Source organism: Manis javanica, chromosome 7, assembly GCF_040802235.1.
Source record: "Manis javanica isolate MJ-LG chromosome 7, MJ_LKY, whole genome shotgun sequence".
NCBI lineage: Eukaryota > Metazoa > Chordata > Mammalia > Pholidota > Manidae > Manis > Manis javanica.
This window is the reverse complement of record NC_133162.1, coordinates 113676849-113703257: the sequence shown is the minus strand read 5'-3', so window position 1 is coordinate 113703257 and position 26409 is coordinate 113676849. Positions and strand designations below refer to the sequence as shown.

The 26409-nt window shown below is 35.5% G+C and overlaps 1 protein-coding gene across 17 annotated transcripts in view; it reads left to right on the top strand.

The window, feature by feature from the left end:
* The window catches only part of GTDC1 (glycosyltransferase like domain containing 1), a 352224-nt gene that overhangs the window by 146560 nt on the left and 179255 nt on the right, over positions 1 to 26409 (top strand). For 16 of the 17 annotated variants that reach the window (XR_012133380.1, XR_012133381.1, XR_005061974.2 and 13 more), the window contains one exon: positions 23154 to 23321. The exons of the other annotated variant lie outside the window; for it this stretch is intronic. Coding sequence is in view for 12 of the 16 variants with exons in the window: in XM_073241398.1 (XP_073097499.1) it covers positions 23154 to 23321 (168 nt within the window). In the remaining 4 variants the exon portion in view is untranslated. The remainder of the gene's footprint in view (positions 1 to 23153; positions 23322 to 26409) is intronic. 17 annotated transcript variants of the gene reach the window in all.

Here is a 26409-nt window from a genome sequence, read left to right as displayed (position 1 = left end):
TGAGAGTTTTTTGATTGCCAGTTCAACTTGATTGCTGGTAATTGGTCTGTTCAGATATTGTGTTTCTTCCTGGGTCAATCTTGGTAGGTTGTTCTTTTTTGGAACTTGTCCTTTTCTTCTAGGTTGTCCAGTTTATTGGCATATAATTTTTCATGGAATTCTCTAATAATTCTTTGTATTTCTGTGGTATTGTGATTATTCCTTTTTCATTCCTGATTTTATTTGTGTACTCTCCCCTTTTTTCTTGGCAAGTCTGACTAGGTGTTTAACTGTTTTGTTTATTTTCTCAAAGAACCAGCTCTTTGTTTTGTTGATTTTTTCCTATTGTTTTATTCTTCTCTATCTATTTATTTCTGCTCTGATCTTTATTATGGCCCTTCTTCTAACTTTGGGTTTTGTTTGTCCTTCTTTTTCTAGTTTCCTTACTTGTAATTTTAGACTCTATATATGGGATAGTTGTTGTTCTTGAGGTAGGCCTGTTTTGCTATATGCTTCCGTCTTGGAACTGCTTTTGCTGTGTCCCGCAAATTTTGGACTGTTGTATTTTTGTTTTCTTTTGTCTCCATGTATTTCTTGATTTGTGTTTTAATTTGTTCATTGATCCATTGATTTTTTTAGAATTTTAGAAGCATGGTGTTCAGCTTTCATGTTTATAGGCTGTTTTGTTTTCTTTGTGTAATTTATTTCTAGTCTCATACCATTATGGTCTGAATTGCTTGATACAATTTTTATCATTTTGAATTTATTGAGGCTCTTTTTGTGGCCTAATATGTGATCTATCTGGAGAACATTCCATGTCCATTTGAGATAAATGTGTATCCTGCTGCTTTTGAGTGGAATGTTCTGTAGGTATCTGTTAAGTCCATCTGACCTAATGTGTTGTTCATTGCCTCTGTTTCCTTATATATTTTTCTCTCTGGTCGACCTATTTATTGATGTGAGTGGTGTGTTAAAGTGTCCTAAAATGAATGGGTTGCAATCTATTTCCCCCTTGAATTCTGTTAGTATTTGTTTTACATAGTAAGTGCTCCTATGTTGAGCTCATAAATATTTATGATGGTTATATCCTCTTGTTGGATTGATCCCTTTATCATTATGTACTGTCCTTCTTTTTCTCTTGTTACTTTTTTGTTTTGAAGTCTTTTTTTTTGTCTGATATAAGAATTGCTACTCCTGTTTTTTTCTCCCTGTTACTTGCATAAAATGTCTTTTTCCATCCCCACTTTTAGTCTGTGTATGTCTTTGTCTCTGAAATAAGTCTCTTGTAGGCAACATATAGATAGGTCTTGTTTCTCTACCCATTCTGCAACTCTTTTTTTTGATTGGTGCATTTAGTCCATTTACATTTAAGGTAATTATTGATAGATATGTACTTATTGGCATTTTATTAATTGTTTTCTGGCTGTTTTTATGGTCCTCTCTGTTCTGTTATTCCTCTCTTATACTCTTTTGTTATTTGATGGTTTTCTTTAGTGTTGTGACTGGATTTCCCTTTTTTAATTTTTTTTGTGTAACTATATAGGCTTTAGGTTTCTGGCTACTGTAAAGTTCAAAGGTAGCTTCCTAACTATGTAACAATCTATATGATTTCTCTATTTCAAACACAGTTCAGAAGTACTTATTCTTCTTTTCCCTCTTTCACACTTTATGTGTTAGATGTCATAATCTGCGTTCTTTTGTGTATCCCTTGGCTGATTTTGTTAGTAGTTGATTTTACTACTTTTTTTAAATTTAGTACTTGGTTGTTAAGTAATTGGTCTACTACTTTTACTGTGGGTTTATTTACACTGGTGAAAACTATTTAGGCTTAGGAACATTGCCATCTTCAGAAGTCCCTTTAACATATCCTGTATGCTGGATTAGTGGTTATAAATTTCTTCAGGCCTCATTTATCAGGAAATGTTTAATCTCTCCTTCAAATTTGAATGATAATCTTGCTGGTTAGAGGATTCCTGTTTGAAGGTTCTTCTGTTTTAATGCAGTAAATTTCATGCCATTCCTTTCCGGCCTGTAAAGTTTCTACTGAAAAGTTGCTGGCCGATAGCCTGTTTGAGTTTCCCTCTAAGTAATGGTTTTTCTCTTCCTTGCTGCTTTCTGTACTTTTTATCCTTAATCTTTGTCATTTTATTTATTATACATCTTGATGTTGTCTTCCTGGGGTTCCTTTTGTTAGGGGTTCTCTGTACTTCCAAGACCTGAGTGTCTATTTCCTTCCCCAGATTGGGGGAGTTTTCAACAATTTTTTCCTCAGAGACATTCTATCCCTTTGTCTCTCTCTTCTCCTGGTACTCCTAAAATGTGAATATTGTTTTGTTTGGAGTGATCACATAGCTTTCTTGTCATTCTTTCCTTCCCAGAGATTCCTTTTTCTCTGTGGTCCTTAGCTTTATTGTGTTTCTGTTTAATTTCCATCTCATTGATTATCTCCTCTACTTGCAGAAATCTATATTATTCATTTCCTCCATTGTATTTTTTATTTCATTTACTCTTTCTTCAACTCTGAGTGACTCTTTTTCAGCTCTTCTGTTTGTTGAAGTCCTCTCTGAGATCTTCAATACTTTTCCACAGATCATTGAGCATATTTATGCCTGTTACTTTGAAATCTTTTTCAAGAAGGTTGGTGATCTCCATTTCATGTAGTACTCTTTCTGGTGTCTTATCCTGTAGTTTTGTTTGGAAAGTATTTTTTGGCTTCCACATTTTGTCAGTTTCTGTGTTTCCCCTTCTTTACTACATGGATTTGCTGTGCTTCCTGGTTTGGGAAATAATGGCTTTATGAAGAAGGCATCCTGTGATACCCAGAAGCTCAAGACTCTTTATTCTCCATTGCCTAGTTCTTCTTTGCAGTGGAGCCTCATTTGCTGTTGGTGATCTTCAGGTGGAGCTGCCTTTCTGTCTGTCTTCCTGCTGACAGTTGTGTCTTTAGTCCACTGCAGCTGGCAGTTTGCCTTAGCTGGCCATTTTTGGTAATAAAAAGATTGGAGCAGTGTCTTCTGCTGGGATCACTGTGAGCAGAGCCTCCCTCCACCTCCCCTGCATTGATGGTGGGGCTGCTGGGTTGAGGATGTGGGTACAACAGTCCCTTGGCTCTGGGACAGGTGCCTTGTGAGTAACTGCATGGTGAATTGCAGCAGCAGGGCACGTGGACTAGTGGTGACATCAAGTTGTGTGTGGGACCTCTGGTGGTGTTGAGGTGTGCACATCTGGCTCGGCCACCCATGTGGAAGAAGGAGCATTCCAACCTGACTCCTTCAGGCACTTCTCTAATTAGGCTGAGTCAAGGCCAAGAAAGCTGGGAAAGTCTCCCTCTGCCAGCCAGGCAGCAAAGTCTCATGATGCTGGGCCAAGTGGGCTGTCATGACTAGCAGTGTACAGGGAAGCAAGGGTATGGATCATCTGGGGCTCCCAAGAGTGCCCAACTTGTTGTGTTCAAGAAGTATTGTCCTTCTGTCCTTCCTCCTGCACAGAGATCTCCCTCCTACCCTTGCCCCACTGGCACCCTTCCTAGTGCTGGCAAATATTCTGAACTGCCACCTCTGTTTTGGGTCTCAGTGGGACTGATGGAGCATACCTGTCCTCCAAAAGTGGCAGGAGTCTCGGTCTCCCAGAGTGCTCTAGCTCTCCCTGGTGTCCAGCTCCATTAATCACCAAAGCCCAATGTAATGTGGACTCATTCCTAGAGCAGATCTCTAGGATGAGGTGCTAGCATTTATCCCCTCCCTGCTCCATTCTTCTCCCTCCCACTTGCAGGCTGGTATCAGAAAGGTTTTGGTTCCTATCAATCAAGGCTCTGCTGCTTTACCCCTCTCACTGCCTGTCTCTCTTCTTCACCAGATGTAGATGGTCTGTTCTTCATTCATTCTTCAGATCATTTTCTGGGTTTGTTTTATTTGTTATAGTTGCTTCCTTGGTGTGTATGTGGATAGGGGTTTTCACTTTGCCATTCTTCTCTGTCATCTCTTTTTATGTTCGTCTCCACTACTTAACTGTGAACTGACCTGAAACATGCTTTAAAAACTTGAACTATGAACCATACCAGAGTCTTTTTAGAACATCATCTATTCCCACCCCCCCAAATTTAATCCTAACATCAAAGTAGCATATGGAAATACCATTTGAATTTAACTGATAGACTGCTTACTTGAAGTTCTTAGAATCAGCTGGCTAATGTATACTGGACACTGTATTCATTGTAGTAGACTTCAAAAACAGTCTATATGATTTTGGTAATAAAAAGAATTTAATTTTTCCCTTCCCAGCTCAAGTGCAAGTCACCTAGGGATAAAAATTACTCCCAGATGAGTTTACAATTGCCAGCAATCCAAAATTTAACCAATTCGGATCACCACACACTGTTTGGAAGGAAAACTGACAAAATCTTTCAGTCGGTTATAGGAAGCATAGGACTTACTTAACTGCAGTGGCCCTGGAAAATGTTAATTGCCTGAAGATTAGGAGTAACTAAGTCTAATGCTGTAAATTTGTAAGATAATTTTCCAATAATAATCTTAAAGGTTCTATCTGGTATGGTGAAAATAAAAACAGGAGAATATAAATCGTAGAATGATCGATAAAGAACTTCACCGATATTACGATATTTGAACTTTGATTCATCATTTTATTGGGATATCATTCCCAAAACAGAACTGGCCAATAGCAATGGTAAGTCATCTCCAGTGCTTAAATAGTGCTTACAATGTGCCAAGCACTGGCGTATTCTTTTATTCTTACAGCATCCCATTTAAGGAGTTCTGTTAACAGCCCCCCTTATCACATGAGGAAACTGAGGAAACCAGAGGGTAAGCAAACTTGCTCAACTTCACATAGCTAGTTAGTGGAGCACACAGTCTGCCCTCAGATTCTGTGGTAGACCTTAGTCATCTGCCTTAAGAGTCAAAGTTATTCTCAGGTGGTTGGCCTTCAGAGTCCATGCTCTTAACCACAATCCTAATTTAAATGTTAGTGAATACAGCTGTTAAACAGTGTATCTATACATTGTGGGGTTTTGCAAAATATGGTGATGGCATGATTCTTGCCCCTTAAAAACATGCCATCTCTTGCTTGCACTGTTTCCCAAATAATTTGTATTGCAGAACCACAATGTTTCACTAGATTAAATTTTTCCATACTGCCTGTGTAAAGGTGATATTAGCATACATTCCTTATGTTTAAAAATAAAGGGAATTTTCAAAAGTAAGAGTTTTAAAGTGTCTCTTTAGGCTATCTATACCTTACAGTGATGTACAAATTAAGTGTAAGGTTTACTAATTTCAAGAGATTTCTGTGAACTTCAATGTGTAACAGCATATCTAAATACTTTACTCTTTACCCAAGAAATGTGTTGTAAGTGGAAATAATTTTAATCAAATAATTCAAAAGGTACTAGGCATGCTTGCTATTAGAAGTTTTATTATTAATACTTTTCACTTTTTTAATTATAAAGGTAATATACAATCACATGGTAGTACATTTAGAGATAAAATATGAAAATCCATAAACCCAGCAGCTATTATACCCTATAGTCTTACTTTCTTATAGTCTTTTCCTGTGTATCTAGTCTTGCATTATTGTAATAATGTTATATTTATAATTGTATACTTTAAGAAGTTTTAATTTTACTCTTAATATTATTGAAGATCCATTTTTTCTAAAAATGAATAGAGTACTAATTTGTCATTTGGATGAATCTACACTTTCATATTCTGAGTTTGCTTTGTAGTCTATGCCAAGTTCACATGTTATAATTCAGAAACATATTTGTGGTATTCTCTTCTCCAGTATCTCAGCCTTGGCTTCCCTGAGCTAGGCAATCAAGTCCACTGATGCCCCCTACCTGCAGGCTTGGCCTTGCACAGTACCTGAGCCGTTCTTACCTGAGCCCAAGGAGACGTCATATTTAGCCATACTGATTACTATGACTTGGATTTGGTTTGTGCATCCCAGACCTTGGGTTCCTTCACACAGCTGTTTAGATTCCTGCTTTTTCTCCATTACCCCTCTGCCCTGCAAGTCCCTGTATTGACAGGTGCCATGGGATCAGTCCTAGGTCCTCATTTTGCTGCTTTTCCCTCATCTCTTCCCATCCTTTGACTGAAGTTTTAGCTGACTTTGTAAGATTTACTCTTCTTAGTTGCTCTGGTCCTCTCAGTTATTCTCCTTCATCCTATAGGCCCCTTCTAGGCCTTTCTTTGTTACCTCTTTCTAAGTTCCTGCAAATCTTATCTCCTGCATATTTCCAATCAAGTTTGGCATCTGAACACCTGTACAGGACTTTCCAGCGTTGCCTCCTGAATTCTGAATGAGACTTTTCCTTGGAATCTTTACTCTTCTTACTTATTCATTAAATCCAACCTGTATCTTGCCCAAGTAATGCCCTTTGAATCCAGTTCCTTTGGCTGGCCCACTGTCTTCTCTGATGGCAGGTGCTACAGGTGGTTTGTTCCTCTATTGTGTACTCTGTCGTGGACTCATATATTCCTAGGGCAGATCTCTAGGATCAGGTGTGCTATATTACTGAGCATTTATCCCCTCGCGGCTCCATTCCTCTCCCTCCCACTTGCAGGCTGGTATGGGGAAAGGGTTTTGGCCTCTGCCTGGCTCTCCTCTCTTTCCTTGCTGAGATTGCCCAGGGCATTGTCAGCAGGGTTTCTCCCAAAGATAAATTGCTGTGTAAAATTAAGAGAGTTAAAGAAAAATGTTAATGCATATGGTTACATTTTAAAAAAATGTATTCACTGATTTTTGTGAAATCTCTTCGAATCCTTTTTATAACTGAACTATTATTTACTACAATAATAAGCAAAAGGAACAACTGTCTATGTCATATTGAGATGTCTTTGAACTGTGTAGGCTCTAGATGCAATGCATGTTGTGTCTAGATTTAACATGACTATAACACATGAAATAAAGTCCATCAATATAGACTAAAATTGGAGTTGCATAAATAGAATCTATGGTGAGCTGTCTTGAGTTGCCTCATTTATTCTTATTGATGAATTTTCATAACTTACCCCTTGAATAAATTATCCAAGAATCAGCCTGTGATTTTCTTTATATATTTCTTCATATTTGTATAAAGGTACTGCTGTAATAAAATCTTATAATGATTACTGTTTTTACTACTTGGTTGGGCTGGCTGTTTTTTATAATGACTTCTGTTTTTATTATCCAATTGGACTGAATTTTTCACTTGCAATTTATGTAAAAATGGAACATTACAAGTCTGCTATTAAAAGGGCTCAATAATTCTTTCGTTTTTCCAACTCTAGGGACATTCAGATCCTTTTCTTTTTCATCATATACATAATTGGTCATATCAGTAAGATTATTAGAATATACAACTCCTTTCCCTTAAGGTGTCAAATTTAGGCATTCCTCTAAGACATCAAATTGATCTTTCATTTTATCCTCCTGACAGTATGCCATTCTTATTCTCTCTGAATTACGTGTAGAATTATGTGGCATGGCCAATTACATACAGGATACAGCAAGTGGAGAGACTCAGCAGCAGGTTACTGGAGCAATCGACTCAATTAAATGTGCCATTTCAATGATATGCAATTGTGGTGTCCAAATAGTCTGATGATGTAGGTTATACAAGCTATTGGCCATGGAGAAGCCCAGGAAACAAGTAATAAGGAATTCCAGCTAGCGGGAGAACAGGAAATGGAGACTCTGGATAAGGATCAAGTCCACACAGACTGGTACTTGATTTCAGTTTGATCTTTTCAGACCACTTGTTACCTGTACTTCTTAGGTACTATACTCAGCAGTCCCAAATTACATCACCACTTTGGCTAATTTAGAGGATTTCTAGTATATTCTCTAGGTTCCATGAGTTTGTTGTAGGGGTAGCTCTACATGTGCAAAAAAGCTTCTGACAGAAAGGGAAAGAGTTCAGGTTAGGTGAAGTTCCAGACCATCTATTCCTCATTTCCTCTAGAGTGTGTCTACATGTATTACATATCAGAGTTTTGGGTAAGAATTCCTTTAAGAAAAGTGATTAGTCTAAAGAAGTCTAAGAAATACTCCATCCATTTGCCACAGATACAAAGACCTTGTTTAGTGCTGTGTCCTCTTTGGCTATTGATGAGATGGGTTTACTGCATACCTGTTTGGGTGTTGGGCCCTGTAACACCTTACTAGGCGTCCTGCTTGTCTCTTGTGCTATTGAGTAGTTCCTGCTCTACAGTCTTAGGTGTTGCCTGTGGTTCTGCACACAACTCATTTTTCTTGTATCTCCACATGTTTTGTTGATGACTTTGTTTATACTTGCAAAGTAACTTCTATGCCAGAGATTCCAAAATCTGTATCAAAATTAGCCTAACTTTGCCACTTCTTAAGATTTGGTAAGTCATTCTTGCTGAGCATTAGTTTTCTTATTGGTACAATTGCTCGCATATAAAGAGAGAGTGAAGGTACAAGTTTGTGAAGTACACAGGGATCTAGAATAGTATTGTTTTATTCTGTAATTAGTATATTTGGGATCATATTTCTTTCTTTTTTTTTTTTGCAGGAAATACTTGTTTATACAGAACCTGATACCTTAAACTTAAGATACACTAAACAGTACTCAATCATTTCTTCCCCTTACATCAGACACCACCCTTGATTGTATATTTTTGTTACTGGCACAATCTTCCCAACAGTCACTGTATCTCGACTTGCTAGCACCTTTTAATCCCTTCCCCTTTTAAGTCTTAACTATTATCATATTTCTTCAGATCTTCACTGCAATTTGTCTGAAGTATTGTAATAATCTCCTAACTGGTCTCTTGTCTTCATTTTTTACTTCTACTATGTGTTCTGTCCTGCTGCTGTGGGGATTTTGTTTGCTTGTTTTAATGTTTTTGTTTTTATTATTTTCCTTTTTGTTTCTCTTCTAAAAAGTATACTCCTTGCTCATGAAACTTTACTGTCCCCCGTTTCCTGTACTATGCAGTTAAGACTTGCCATCCTTTCCTCCAAGGTCCTGTATAATACATATTTGATCTGCATTTGCAAATTTTCCTTTTATAACTAAATTGTAATCTCCTCTTCAGCTTAATTCTTTGTTCTCTAGAAAGGTGTTGCTACTTTCAGTTCTGGATCTTTCTACAGGTATTTCTGTCTGGATGTCTTCTCATTGTTAAAAAAACTACTGATCCATCCTGTAGGTTAGTTCAAAATGCTACCTGCATGAAAGTATTTACAATTTTCCCTAAACAAATGTGATTATTCCTCTTTCCTCCTGAACTCACTATGTCTCTCACTGTCCTTTACTTCATCTTCCAATCACTCCATGGTATAATACTCAAGCAATTACATAAATAGTTATGTCATTTAAAGCCTAACTTGATCATTGTGTACCTGTTTCTTTGCAAACCATATTTTGAGTTAGCATCAGCCTGTGATCAAAAAGTAGTTGGTCTCACTAATACAATTTCATCTTATGGGTTATGTCCCACCATGTTATACGTGAAAAAGTGGCTCCCAACCAGCTTTACTCTTGAAACTGTGGAGGATCATTTTAATACTATTTTTTTCTTGATATGATGCAGGAAAATGTAGCAGGAGGATTATTACAGTCATTGGTATTTATATTCATTTTGAAATAGTTGAATGAAAGTAACTTTTAAACAGAAACTAACATTTTATAGGAAAAATAAATTTACTTACCTGTTTTTGTCTTTGATTAATCTTCAGAGGGACATTTCTTTTTGTGTATAAATCATATATCCCTATTTTAAGGTATTGGGCCCTATGTTGTATTAGTACAAATCAACCAATCTTTTACTACTTTACTGTTGTCAACTATCCACTCTTAATTGTTTTTTAAATGTCAGAAAATAAAATGCGAAAACCCCACCCTATATTAAAGTAATTTTACAGTTAAGATTTTTTACATTTACTGAAGTCCGGAAATTTAAAGTTATAGTTCCCAAAAGAATCCTAATTCAGTCACATTGCATAAACTGATATTAAGGCTGAAATGTATCATCATTACAGTAATGCAAAATACTCATATATGCATGAGGACACAGTTATGGTTGCTGAGGGAACCATAATTTTGGATTTTCTGACTCTTTTTGCACATATGATTTCAAAGATAATGTTAAGTTAACGCAGCTTTTTTCACTGACTCTGAAGTAATATATTTGTTGCTATGTTTATCTTAAAAATAAGCTTTCATTGACTCCATTTTTTCTTCTGTGTATCTGTAAACCTATACTTACAGAGGTCTGATGTCCCTACAAAGAGAACTACCTAGGGAATATTTCTATATAAAAACAGTTTTTAGCTTCATGTATACTCATATTCTCTGCCTTTCTTTCACACACATGCACACACAGCCTCATGCACTTATGTTACATTCTGGCACATTACAGAAGCAGGTAGCATATCCACTACCTGCTGTTGAAAGTGTTGACGATACTGAATTATTTATTCTATCTTCTACACTATCCAAAATCGTTTTGGGTACTTTGACACATTTTGGTCTCTTCCATATGGATACTTCATGGTGGCAGAGTTGCCAGATGCTCAGGTTTTGTGACAGTCTTAGTTTTTCAAGGACTGTTAGAATATTCTTGGGAGAATCTCGCCTTGTTACTTATTCCAGTGGAGTGGTAAAATACTAACATTTCTTTGAAAGTGTTTTTCAAGAAAAGGAGTTATTACAAAAAGTTATTAGAATGCCCCATTTGAGTGTATTTAACTTTAGGAACTTAGTAAGGGAGCAATTTATCATGAAATTCATTTGCAATGAGTTGGCATCACCTTAGCAATGAGTAATAATAGCAGTATTTGTGGACTTGGGGATTAAAAGTCATTTAAAATATCAAATGTTAACTCTCATATAACTTCAGCCCTTTGTTTATACCTAAGTTGCCAAAATGCAAAGATGAAGAGCAAGATGTCACGTCGAGCTTATCTTTTTCTTTTTGTCTTTTAATATATAGATAGATGGATAGATAAAATATACAGGATACTTGCGTAATTGAATAGAATGTGGATGTAATAGTCCCAGACATTTCCTCTTCCTCTCCTATGATATTCTAATAGAATTTCTAATGGAATATCATAATCTACCCCCTTTCCAATCCCTGCTCTTAACACATACTGAACTGGAAATTCTTCTCATCTTTTAATGTCCATGTCAACTCATCTTTTAATGTCCATGTCAAGCGTTTTCTCCTTTAAAGCCTTTCTGGCTTTCCTGAGCCAAGTTTGAGGTTTCCTGCTTTCTTCTCTCATGGCATTCTGTATTTTTCCTGACATTCCCAGACCACTATTATGTACAAGTAGAGGAAAGGAAAGAAAGGAAAGAACTGACTAAGGGATATTTCCATGCTGTTCCTTATGTGTAAGTATCATATATGGCATAGAGAGGCTTTGTACAACTTTGATATGACCTATGGCATGTGACTCACCAATGTAAGCAATGGAAAATTCAAAAAACTTTGACTCAAATGGGTATCTGTAGCAAGTCTCTTGTGCATATTTATACCGATGTTCAAGTACTTCTCTCTTTATTGTGTGGAAGGAAAGGATGACAAATGGTCAAAGAAAGTTTTTCTGTCCCCCCCCCCTTATTAATGGGCTTTCCCCTTATTTCAAAGGAGAATATTTTCATCTCAACCTCTAACTTGAAACTACTCCCAATACTGGAATTAGGAGGCAGGCTCACAAGTAGCACTTGTGACTTCCTCTCTGTTACTGACTCTATACCGGTCCCAGCTCTACTTCTAGCTGGCTAACCCAAGGCAAATGACCTTATTTTGTGCTCCTCTGTCACTTGTGAGGAATACGGCCTCGGGAATTTTAAGTTTTTTCTAGCCTTAGTATTAGTTGAGACTCTCATGTAGTAGGTGTAGGCCAAGAGAAATGCATTTCAAAAACTGACTATGTCATGTAGGTTGTGTTAGAGACCTCAGTACTTAATTTTTAGATCATCTTAACAATATTGCTTATGTAGGATTTTGTACTTTTCCTCTTTTACCCCCTGTACCTATATATAGATATATATATTAGTTGCTTTTAAAAAAAGGCAATTATATAAGCTGTGATCAAGGCAAGCACTTTTTTTTTTTTTTTGAGAGGGCATCTCTCATATTTATTGATCATATGGTTGTTAACAACAATAAATTCTGTGTAGGGGACTCAATGCACAATCAATCAACCCCAAGCCTAATTCTCAACAGTCTTCGATCTTCTGAAGCATAACGAACAAGTTCTCACATGGTGAACAAGTTCTTAGATAGTGAATAAGTTCTTACATGGTGAACAGTGCTAGAGCAGTCATCACAGAAACTTTCGATTTTGATCACGCATCATGAACTATAAACAATCAGGTCAATTATGATTATTCGTTTGATTTTTATACTTGATTTATATGTGAATCCCACATTTCTCCCTTATTATTATTATTATTTTTAATAACATGCTGAAGTGGTAGGTAGATGCAAGATAAAGGTAGAAAACATAGTTTAGTGCTCTAAGAGGGCAAATGTAGATGATCAGGTGTGTGCCTATAGACTAAGTATTAATCCAAGCTAGACAAGGGCAACAAAACATCCACAGATGCAGAGGATTTCTCTCAAAACAAGGGAGGGGGGTGAGGTTCTAAGCCAAGGCAAGCACATTTTAAAAAATGTTTGTATTTATGAAACTTAGATAACCATGTAGAAGATTTTTCAATTTTCATTTTACTCTATTAAAACAGGAAGTTTTGATTTTTGAAAAACCAGCTTTCAGATGTTTGCCCCTCTATGACATAGATTGGGAAACAGTCTTAAAATTTTCACATTATTGGCCTGCTAAGAAAGAAGCACAAGATTAATGAATCACTGTTTATAAAAAGTCTCATCTTTAAAATAAAAATATAAAAGATCAGGACATAGTCCTGGGACTCACACCATCAAATTCTTTTTCTATTGCAAATATACTATATTATTTAATATTTTACTCTCCCAAATATTTTTTTGAGTGCCTACTGTATACATATCCTTTGCTGGCTTTGACATTTGTGATTACTTATCTAGTGATATCCTTATGAGTAAAGTCATGTGTAAAATAGCAAAACATTGGTGATACTAAATAAATTATTTGTGGGGTGGAATTTCTTGAGATGGCATATTAAGCACCAAATTCAGGGAAGATTTCAAAGAACTGTCTTGAACTTGCCAAAACAAACATGGGAGAAATAATCAAAACATAGGGATAATCTCTGTGAGAAGCATAACAACAAAATGTCACAATCAAATGACAGAACAACTCAACAGAATACAGGATTCTGGGTAGCAAATTTATAGCCATAAGCACTGAAAAACTTAGATCTTATGACCGATTATAGAAAGACTGAATATTTAGGAGACATTTTATTTTGTGTTCATTAATTTTAGCAGTAGATGTGATTCAGTAAAAATAGCAAGTTACCGTATTTTTTCCTTGTTAGCTTATTCATTATATGGGCACAAAATACCTTTCTTCTCCTGGTGTCAGGAATAGTTTAGTTGATATACCAGGAGGCATATATTATTGTTATGATTATTTTAACTATTCCTGTGTCATAATATTCATGCCTAAATGCTGATGATATCTAAAAGCTACACCATGCTTGCCTATGCTTAGCTTCTCAGGCTTGTGCATGAGCTGAGCTTTGTGTATGTATCTGTCTTCTGGTTTGACTGGTCAGTGTCTCCTTAAATGTGTGTGATCTTAGACAATACCAGTCTAAGACTGGACTTGGGTTGGAGAGATGATAGGACTTATATTCATTACCTTGGGTCTCTGGTGTTCCAACTTTATAATATTTGGAAATGAACTCCAGGGACTCATGAGTGGCTTGAACTAAAGGGCAAAGAGCATTCCAATATAAAGTGATATGCTGCTGTTAAGGAATATTCTTCTATGATAGATTAATCATGAGGTGAATTATAAATATTTCACATAATAATTATATTAGTTTATGGATTTAAAACACCATATGAAGTGTTCCCAGCACACTCAGCAAGTTCGATGTGCTTTGCATGTTAATTGACTTACATCTTCAAGGCTGATGATCGTGAATCCCTGAAGATGACAGAAATTATTATCCTGATAGTGTACATTCCTGATCTTTGTACAAGGTTGACACCTACCTTTCCCCAGGAGTTCCTTTTCTTTAGACCACATCTTGAGTCCTTGATATATTAGGATGGTGAAGCAGAGAACAGTGCCTGACATTTTATTAGGAACCCAAGGAAAAAGTAATACTCTCAATCAGAAATGACTTCAAATAATTGTATTGGGTGCTCAAGTAAGATGATAAGTGCTTTCTTTTGGGGACATGAGATGCTTCCCAACATATTTTTTTGATGGTTAAAGTAAATACCATATTGAAAACTTTACTATATACAAAGAATCAACCAGTTTTAGTTTCTCAGTGTCATTGAGGTAATGAATGACTTACACCTTCGATTTTTTGTTCATTCACCTATTTGAAAACATCTATTGAGCACCTTAGATAAGATGGTGAGAAAGGAAGATAGAGGGCCTGCCATAAGTGAATTTATAATCCAGAGTGGTAACTGCTGTGTTAGGGAAACTATAGGCAACTAAAGCCAAGAATAGCAGATCTAATTTATCCCATCAAGGACTTATACTTGATTGGGAGCAAACAAGATGACATGTGAAGTGTTGGAGAAACATGTAGAACAGATATGTAGAGTTATGTAACAAATCAGAACTCACATTTTTAAAAGACACATTTGGTGACCAAGCCCTTTAGTTTAATTAATCTCCAATGCAACTTCTTACATTAGCCTGTTATTTATTACCTTTAGTTACTGGGAACTCCACTTATATTCAACATTTGTGAAACCTGTCTCTTCATTTCCCCTCTATACTAACTGCTCATTTGCTTTTTTCCTCTTGTGTTGAGGAATGTTTCCACTACCTGACTATACAAGTTAGAAACCTTCGAGTCACCTTTAGCCTCTCCCTCCCAGAAAGCAGTCAGATGCTTCTGTTTCCTTCATTGCTCTTAATATCAACCACTTTCCTCTATCCCACTGCCCTGACCATCTCTTGTTACTTCAGTAGGCTGACATTTTCTTGCTGTGTAGGATAGTTGCTTAGATTGCAGCTCTTCAGGACATCCTTTCTGATGGTCATTACCTTTCCACAATTTACCTAACAATGTAATCATTCAGTAAATATGTGATGAATAAAGGGATGAAATAAACCACTCAGGTTAGTACAGTTCTTCTTGATACCATATATATTATTTATTTCTCAATCACGGACTATAATGAGAAGTATCACTAACAGGAAATGTTGAGTCACACTCTAAGACGATTCAAAATCAGTGTGGGATAATTGAAATAATAGAGGCTCTACATCCAGATGAAGTTGGGTTTGAAGCTCATTTTCCTGTCTTAGTAATTGTGTGGCTTTAGCACTTAACCAAACCTCTCGTGCTTTAACTTCTTAAAATAGGAGTAATAAGATGTATCCCTTAGGACCATGATTAAGTGAGGTGATATGTGTAAAAACCCTGGCACAGTACATGGCTCCCTTTCTTCCTTTAGAATATTGTCAGATTAGAATATTATGGTGACTTAAAATTTCCTTATCAAAGAGTAATGATGGAGAGCCATGGATTTAAAGAACTGGTTTTACACATATTTGGATATTTAGAGAGCAACCGCCCTTACTTTGAGAGTGGTAGTGGTGGTGGTAGTTTATTTGATTTCTTATCCTCTCATTTTACTACCACTTTTCTTAGCATTCACAACAAAGTTAATTAAGGATACTAAGGAGAAATAGAGCATTGTTAGTATAATAATAAATGTACAGTGGATCTCTATACTGCTAGTAGATAAAGTATAAACTTCTTACCCTGCATTAAGGTACCTCTAGGTCTGAGGGAAAACCACCTTTCCAGTTTTATCTGATTACTTGCTTTCATTCAAACTCTAAACTTTAGCCAACTGTCCTTACTCTGAGACTTACTCAGTTAGCACTGATCCTTTCAGATTCGAGACCTCAAGATCCAGGCATCCCTTGCTACCTCATAAACTTGAGACATTCTGATTTCAGTTGCTCTTAGTTTTCTTTTTCATCTTCCTTTGAGTTTCTCTCCCTTCATTCTCAACCAGTCTTGCACTGCTCTGTAATGTTTCTTGAGCAGGATCAAGCTGTTACTTATCTTTCGTTATTGTTATTTAATGTTTCTTCTGTTTTGGCTTGTTTTACCAATTGCATTGTTGGCTCTTTCAGAACAGGAGCAATAGCTTGTTCTTAGTATGTCAAGTCAAGAGGCTTGACAGTATTTTGGTTTGCTGACATATAGATCGATTATCTAAAACATATATATATATATATATATATATATATAAATGTTCTGAGTGGTTCGTATTACCTTGAGTCATACGAGAACACTTTTAACGGATTCTAGTCCCAATACAGATAAAAAATATTTCTGCACACAGTAAGAATTTCAGTTTGCTTATGTATTTTTTCAGTAATTCTCCTTTCTTGTTTCTCCCTTTCTTTTTACAAATATAATTACTGAGTGTCTTTTCTCTATTAAACACTCTATCAGATACCAAGAATTAAAAGATTTAAGAGGTTGCACAAGTAATTTAAGAGACACCTGAATTTAAGTAGCTCCTTTAACTGGGAACTCAGCAGGTTTAAGTACTTTGTCTCCTTGAGCATCCATAAGGCTGGTCAGTGTGTTCATAACTGTAGAGTGGATAGGTGTTAAGAAACCAGTTGGAGATACTGCCCACTGGTAGTTTCTGCATACAGATTTCAATTCTCTTTCTTCTGGATGAGTATTCTGTACATGGTGCTCCCCTGGCCATTATAATAGGCACAGGAAAGGAACATTAGGTGGAGGAAAAAAGCAGAATTGATCAATTAATTGATGTTACACCATGGGACAGCCTTTGGGAAACTGTATACTCTATTTAACAGCCAGTAAATCACCCATTGCAAGAACCTAGAAAATTAAATGAATGCATTTCCTTTCTTTTAGATAAGACTTCCATGTTGTATTTTTAATTGTCTTAGCAAATGGAAGCATTTTGTTATGCATATTCACAAAGGTTTATGAAAATCCATAGCATTTAAGTGTGCAGTAGAAATGTTCTAATTAAGATGAAGTAGCTGACAACTAAAGCATAGTGTGTTACAATGAATTTTATATATCAATGATTAATGAATATCAGAACTCAGTTATCTTTTTACACAGGTTTTACAAATTAAAAAAAATACATTTATGCCAAAGATTTTTGCAGTGTTTGGACATAATTTTCATTTATGCATGTATTTGTTCTTGAGCTCCTGTTATATTAAAACTCCATCAACACACTTTGGAAGTGATGAAGTGAAGGAAATGATAGCACCCGTTTTTTCATGTCCCATCCCCAGTTCATCAGTAAACCAATCAGGCCATGTCTCATGACAGACAGTGCTATCATCCTAGTCCAAGCCATCATCATTTCTTTTCTCTTTTCCTTACTCTTCTCTCTTCTTCCAAAATGATTCATTGCAATTTGCTTTCCATACAGTAGGTAAAATTTTCTGATATTAAAATGTAATAAAACATCTTATGAAATGCCTAAATAAATGTAGTATAAAACATTATACAAGTAAAAATTTAAAGTTTATAAATGTATGAATATAAAAATCATGCCCTGGTGGAAGATATTCTGACACATCATGTCATGAAATCTGTTAAAAATAATAGTTCAGAAATGATTTTTAGCATAGTAAAAGATGTTAGTAATTAAAAGCAAAAAAAAACAAACTGCAGTAATGTATACATATTACAAAGTGAAAGGAATAACAGTAAATACACCCAATATGCATATATAATTTTGTCATTCCCCTACTTAAAATCCTTCAGTCTTCTACCATAAAATCCAAAATTATTTCCATGTCTCAAAAAGGCCTATAGACTTCTTTAGCCTTTTGTCTGGCCACTTTCTCATTAATAAATTGCTCCTGCTTGGTTGTTACTCAGTCCCTCAACCTGCCCATTTTCTTCTTGCCTTAGCTACTTTGTTCTCCATTTAATGTCCATCATTTGGCCTTGTACCTTGCAGATAATACAGTGCCTAACGAGCATCAGAATACAAATGGTAGCTGACTTCTTATGGAGTGGTTGTGGGTGATATTCACCTAATTTCTATTTTTTGTACTTGAAACTATTCTCAGTAATGAACATGTGTTTTCTAATTATCAGAATGAAAAAGAAATGGTGCCATTCCAGGATTGGAGAACCTGGTAGGTGAAATTTGGCAAGTCAGTAGGAACTTAGAAATTAGGTTATCACAAGCAGGTCAAGCAAGGGTCTGTACAAGGAAGTCCATTCAGTGAGGAATTTCATTCAGGTACCATGGGTGGCGTGTTGGCTTAAGGACACCTGGTCTGTCCAGAGCTGTGCTTTCCATATAGTAGCCATTCCTTTATTGATATTTAATTTAAATTAAAATTAATCAAATTAAATTTAAAATTTAGCTCCTTGGTTGCATTAGCTACACTTCAAGTGCTTGATAGCCATGTGTAGCTAGTCACTACTGTATTGGACAGCACAGATATAGACCCATCCTTGCAGAAAGCATAATCTAGAAACTTGAAGAGTAGATGTCAAGGAGCAGGAATCAAGATAGGCAACAACAAAACAAAGACTTTTGTAATGAGGCTGAGCATCATGAGTCTAGACAGAGTTTAGGTCCTGAGCGAAGGAGTTTAGGTATTACTGAAGCACTGCAAGGCATTATTTAAGTATGAATAGCAATGCAAATTGTGTCTGTGTTTAATTGTGTACTAATATCCCACTATGTGATAAAATGGTTTCAGGGGCTGAGGGTGCAATTGAAAATACCTCATGGGGCAAGAGTGAGTTAACCTAGTCCATGAAGGACTACTACTGGATTGTATGTGTCTGTGGTTGGAATATACAGAGTTCTCTCTTTCTCATTTCTCTGCCCTTCCATACTGTTTAAGATGTAAAAACATGCATCTTGATAATGGTGGTCACACTCCTACAGTGCTTAGGTGTGTTTCAGCATCTCTTTACATGTTAAGAAAATAGGGTAAAAGGTAAACAACCAGTTTAGTCAAACTCAGCCAGAAAAGAATAAAAATCTTTAATCTTGAATTCCATTGTGTTGAATCATTTTGGATCCCTTAAGCAACTATGACTCAGACTGTAGCTATAATGTGCACTGAAAACAATTGAAACACATGTATGGATACAGTCCCCAGTACATAGAATGGTGTTCATGTATTGTCAGCACAGAGCCATTTTGGTTAGACGATTGTACTAGCCCCTTACTTACACTTCTGGTGAGATGGTAAGCTAATGTTGTAGCCATTAATTTGAATTTAGAAGACATTTTATATATAGGTTTCTTTTACAGAGTCAAAAGTTGCATTTCAAGCTCTTTGGTGGTCTAAAAACAGCTTAATTCTGTAGTAGCATGGTAATAAGTACTAATCCTGCTTATTCAGTGATTGTAGTATGTCATCTTTGTGAAAGAATGCCCAATTGCTTTCTCTGGTTTTTATGTTAATTTAAAAATATTAAACATAAAACCTTATAACATTTTCATGCTGGGATAAACTGTTCAATTTAACTTGTGCTCAAGCAGCAGCTGTCAGGAATTATCTTCTTCTTAGTGGTTTTTGCTGCCACTTTGTGCCCTTTCCTGCCAGACACAGTATAGGATGATAAAGCTCACCTTGTTAGGATTTATTACTTAAATAATACCTGAGGCAAAATGAACACTGGGATCCTAGGGCTTAGTTGCTGATCAAGTGATATCATCGTGTGTTACTATAAATGTTTTTTTTTTAATTGATGGAAGGAAGCAAAGCGAAAGTTGCTTATGAATCTTGCTTGCATTCCTTTTGTGAACATATTCGTCACTTCTTTTTGGGTGTCGTTGAGCTAAGCCTTAGCGGAATGCATATGGTCTAATTTAACTACCATATTTTACAAGTGGAAAAGCAAAGAGAAATTAATAATGATGGAGATAATTTCCACAATTTAGAAGGAGTGAGGGCTATTTCAAGGCTAGTCATAAAAATAAAATGAATTTCCTATTACTGATTGAACAAACTGAAGGAAGTGTTGGTGTGAGCAGACCCAAATGGTTAATATTATGAAAATTGTTGCCATTTAAATTCTGAATGTCTTGCACTCTTTCATTTAAGAGGTTTATTTAGAGGGCATAACTTTAGATTTGGATTCCCTAATTATGGATCAGCTGGTAGGCAGGGCAAGGAGAGGAGGTGTGTGGTAGAAGTAGAGCGAAGGGCTCACCTTCGTTAAACATTGGCTGCAGGTGGTCTACCCTGCGCATAATTCTCATGTAGGAAATTAACCTTTGGATTATGACTAGAAATGGATATATAATTGGTTTATTGTTCATGAAACATAGCATACTTTTTCCCTTCTACTTACTGCCTATTATATGCATATTCCCTCAGATTTGTAGTTTTATAAATGTATAACTTAACAAAACTTTGCAAGACTAGATCAATGAATTATAATACACTGTTTATTTAGATTACTCTATTGTTAACATTTTGCACATTTTAAGATTTCTATCCATGTAAATATATATGTGTGAATATTTATTGTTATTATTAGCCTTTTGACTGAACCATTTAAGAATTAGTTGCAGACATCATGACTCTTTGCCCATAAATAATTCAACATGTGTCTCATAACAATGAGGATGTTCTCCTAAATAATTGCAATAGTTATTACACACAAGAAATTTAAGATTGATAAAAATTTACAATCTTATATTTGGCCTGTATTCAGAGTTGGTCCTTATAGTGTCCTTTATAGCTTTTTTTTCTCCATCCAGTATATAGTCAAGGATCACACATTGCATATTGTTTTGGGGTTGCTTTACTTTCCTTTAGTCAGATTTTTTTTCTTTTATGACATTGTCATTTTTGAAAATCGAACCCAGTTATATTTCTGAAATTTGTCTCATTGTTTCCTCATGACTGAACTCAAATCGGGCATTTTTGGCAGAAATACTACATTAGTGATTTATATCTTTCTCAGTATATCATGTTGGGAAATACATGATATCACTTTGTCCCCTTATTCGTTATATTAAGTTTGATCACTTGGGTAAGTTGCTGTCTACCATATTTTTCTACTATAAAGGTACCATTTTTCTTTGTAATTAATAAGTAACATGGGAACTGCATTTAATGAATGTTTCTGCCTCTTATTTGAAAAACATTGAGTTTGTTCAGGTCTTAATGATTTAGAATTGAATCATAGATTACAATAGTGTGTTTGTTGGGGGTGGGGAGTGGAAATTAACAGAAAAACGGGGAATTAATGGAAAAAGGGGGAACAATCACTCAAAGACTAGACCCACAAGTTGCCATCCATTTTCTTTTAAGGAAAATATTGATTGATTGAGATTCATCTTTGTTGTTCTCACTATATAACTCAGATTTGTAGATAAGCAAATATCTTCCTATTTCAAAATTTTCAATCTAAGTTTAATAAAGACTTTTACTTGGTGGTAATGGGAATATTTTTGGACATAATAGGTCATTTTCTGACCATAATTTTTCTGTTTGCTTTATTTGGGTACAAAAAGAATTTTTAAAAATCAGTTCATCTCCTTACTAAAAGAAATTTTACTTTAAAGCAGTAAATTGTGACATTAATGTAGCAGTGTGGGTTTAAAGAGAGATCACTGCTTTTTTGGTCTTCTTTTGCTTTTTCAGCTCATGAAGAAGACACTTGAATTCCTATTTATGATATATGCACTTATTATGTAATGATTCTTCTTATGTGAAAGGCGAGTACTGAAGATCATATAAACACCTGAAGTTAGCCATTTGGCTTGTCAGCAAGGAAGGATTTATAGTAGCTGTAATCATGGTAATAACAAGTATGATATTCTGTATATGTTAAGTATAGAAAGAAGCATTTGTGATATAAGTGGTCCACAACCAATTCATATCCGTGGTGTAATGAAAAGCACTTCAGGCTGAGAAGACCAGCAGTCCCTGCTTTGCTACTTTCTACCAGTGTGATTCTAGAAAACACTCTTAACCTTCTTGAACCTCATTTTTTAGAATGGGAATTAAATCTGTGAGGGTCAAATGATACTACATTATGTTATAAATGTGAATTCCATCAAAATTGTGCCATCTAAGTGTCCTCGGCTGCTCAGGGACTGTAATTTGTCCCTCTTTTGTGTCCATGTGTGGTAGGCACCTCATTAGTGAAACATTTCCAGGTTGTCCCAGGCAGTCATTACTCGTTTCTGTTTGTCCCCCTCATACTTTGTTTATGTCGCTATTACTGGCAGCATTCATCCTGGTGGGCTCTCTTGTACAACTTTTCTGTTCTTCCTGGTTAGATTCTGCCTGGTAGGCATTTAGTAAATGTCTGTGAAATGAGTGAGTAACTAGATACTGTTTCACTTAAAAATGTGGGATAGATAAGATTTCAGTTTCCTTTTTTTCCCCAAAGACAAGGATACAACCTTTCTTCATTTTTTTAATGTTTATATTTTATATTTAGGGTTTTACAGATTGTATATCTGGTGGTGCCAGTAGCAGTCCAATAATGGAGAAAAAATATATTAAAACAACACAAATATTGCAGAACAGTTAACAAAGGCAGGGGCGGAGGGAGTGAGGGAACATGTGAAAAGTAAAGGACCACACTAGATAAACCTATTGCATAAATCAAAAGGGTTTATGTCATAACATGAACATGTGCCATTCCTGCTCATATATTGAATTTCAGTAGTTGGTTGCATAAAGAAGTAAAGTGTAATGAAACTGGCAAGCAAAGTATTCCCCAGTCAGCCTTATCTTTGTTCCTTTTGTCCTTCAGATAGAGCTTTTCTTGCCTTTTTCAATAAAATCTATCCAGCTTCTTTTTTTTTTTTTTATTTTGCATCTCTCAGTAACTGAGCTGAGAAGACCAATGAGACTTGGGGCTTTTATAGTTCTTAGCAGCTGCTTTTTAAGAGATCAAAACTTAGAATGCTGCTACACGGTATTAAGGCTTAACTATTAATGCATCCCTATAAGAGATATGTTTTTCTAGGGGTGAGGTGAGAAGAGAAGGGTAAAGGATGGCTACTTAATGCATGCTCTGATTTCCTTGTTTCCTCTAGGATCCTCTTTGCAAGTTCAGTGCTTAACCTGACCGAACTGGCTGCCCTTCGGCCTGACCTTGGGAAATTGAAAAAGATCCTGTACTTCCATGAGAACCAATTGGTATATCCTGTCAAGAAATACCAGGAAAGGGATTTCCAATATGGATACAACCAAATTCTCTCATGGTGGGTGTAGATTGCATCATTATATTTAGTCCTTTGCCAACTTTTTCTTTATAGATAATTAGCTTTTAAATCTGAGACATCCTGTACCCTTATTTTAAAAATACCATAAAGTAGGTGCAAATATTGAAACATACTTTCCATGATAGTAATTACTTGTATACCTCTGCAATATATATGTAAGAGAACAGCTAATCTGTTTATCAAATGCACATATGTTACAATCTAATTATACATTGAACTAATTATTTCTACAACATTCAAAATAGAATCAAAGGATTAACAGCGACCTTCTTTACCACTTGTTTAATCTATTGTTTAAAGCATACTGTTAGAAAAGAGCAGTTAGTACACTCTCATTTACTCACCATCTTCAGTATATCCAGCTAAGTCAAAATAGACATTTAGCAGAGGAATAAACAAAAATTAAAACATAATGGAGCAAGTGGTTTTTGTTCTTTTTTATTGTCTGTAAAAGAAAACTATCAAAAATGAATTTTTAAGTGGTTGTTTTTTTTCCCCACTCATGGAGTCTTCTGAAATTGCACAGCCTTAAATACCATGACATTTCAAAGGTGATAGTCCTTCTGTATTGTTATTTCAACACAGTATATCTCCTAAAGCTTAGTTAATGAAAGAAGTTTTAACAATTCTGAAATTGGCTTTGCTACTGGATCCTATTCACATATAACTGCAACAATCAAATAGAATCAGTTTGGCACTTATTGAGTACATTTTACTCACCTTTTTAAATAGTTACTAGCAGTTGGGATTGATGATGTGTTTAAACAGGCTCCCAGTTCTTGTGCGTATATTCCATAGTTTAGTTGACATCGAAAAACAGCTATGTGGTAGTATTTCTGTTTCAAGCATTTTGTAAATGTTTTCCTGCAATCATTTTTACAAGCTGCTTCAATTGTGAAGTAGCGCTATCAAAATAGAGTAGAACTGTTTCACGTCAAATGTCTCATAAAAAAGCAACCGTTTTAAAATTTCATAATAAAATTAAAATACTTTATTTTATAATGAAACAGAGAAGGAAAATATGTTTTAAAAACAAAAAATAAAATCATTTTGTGTTTTATCAATATGGAAAACATTTGTAATATTCTTTTGATTTCTTGAATTAGCATCATTCATTTTTTCAGATAGTGTGTGTTTATTACCCCTGAGAAATAACTATGGAAAAAAAATTAAGTCTATTTTTCCCTTTATGGGTGACTTTAAAGTTAATGGAAGTTACACCCACTCATTTCAGAGAGGAAATGCATGAAAAAGGATATTTCTGTGAATTATCTTGGCTCTTTAATTTAGTGTAGACTGGGTTTTTTAAGAATGTAAGGAGTTGCCTTGAATGCCCAATGAGGGCAGATATCTAAAAATTATAGCTTACTGTCCCTCATCTCTCTTTTTCATAATATATTGTTTTTGTTCAAAAGGAATGAGACTGTAAAACCTTATATGTGATTTTTCAGCATTGCTGTTCTCAAGAGGGTAAACTGATAGACAAGCTTTGAGAGAAAGTAGACTCGGTCATCAGTTGGCCTCTTAATGAGAAAAAAATGGTTTGCAGTTGTCCAGAGGAAAAATAAGAGTGTCAGAAAGCGGTCCTGTTCAGATTCTTTGAAAAGTATGATTCCTGCTTCCTCAAATGTTTCTTTAGATTTCTTGCTGACCTCTGCTTTTGTTGGCACTGTCAGATTTCTTTCTTGACCGTGTGGCAGTTAAGGACTTTAGAGATGACTGACATAAGCACTCACCTTAAATAGAGGTTTCACTAACTCTCTGACTTATGAACACATGTCATAACTGTATATTATGACCTGTGGGTCGCTACTCCAATATGTGACATATGGTGAAACAGACTAGCTATAAAACATCCTTCAACTTTTGGTATATTATTATGTTGGCGTCCTTATTGCTTGGTGTGTGTCAGCACTTTGGTGACATTCTTTTGGTATTATCCATGTTGTGATCACCCCTACCCCCAAATTTGCACTAGGTTGCAACTAAAACAAATAATTGTATGGAAAAGCAATTTTGCCAGGGAGGCATAGGGGTGGCAGGTCAACATTACTTTTGTTGGTTTTTGTCCTGCTATGTGTTAACAAGAGGAACTTTGGCTACCTCAGTAAATGTGAATGTAACTGAACTGAGGATTTGTAACGGTGCTCTTGCTCTGTAACCTCTACTTATTCATTTGTGTTTTGCAGTCTTATGGACTTCATGTATCTTCTTTTTAGTTTTTTTGATCTATCATTTTTAGGGTGACATAAAAGTAACTGCTGATTTGACTTTGTATACCTTCCTATCAAGGCATTTGTATGCATTTTATTGAGATCCAGTGACACTGAGTCACTGAATCATTGCTTAAAGCAAAGAGAACCATTTTTTTTAGTATGCAAACAATGATTTAGTAATTCGTTTTTTTGACTAATAAAGGGAACATACTACATACTCAGGTTTTATCCAGCTTGCCCATGGTTATCATTTGTGTTCATTGGTTTCCAAGAAAATTTTATGGGCAATTCTGAAAACTGATGTATTCATGACATATAAACTTTGTCTTCACATTTCCTTATAACTAAATATTTTAAGTCATTTTTATTTTTAAAAATATTAAGGAGAGAAAACACAGTCTTTTCATCAATATTAATAACCAACATTATACTTATTTTGTTTAATTTTGAAGGTCCATGGCATTGTGTTTATGTTATAATAATGTTGCTTTATGTAGTCAGTAAGACTGAGTGATACGGATCTCTGGTCCATTCCACCAATATCTTCTACTTCTCTGAATACAGTAGTGAAAAAGGTTATTTGTAGATATCCTATGTAACACTTCTGTATAGTCCTAGAACTCTAGAGGACCTAACAGTTTCTTGAAACAAGGGCTAAAACAAGAAATAGCTTTAATCGTGTATTTTGAAGATATGTTTAGGTATGAAGTAGCTTTACCAGAATTAGTCTCAAGTAGTGAAAAGCATGGCAAACGTTCTGTTCGCAGTAGTGTGTCGTAAAACGATGCACATCACTGACATGGAAACCCAGCATGGCTTATTGTTGTTGATAGGATAAAAAGTTCTGGCAT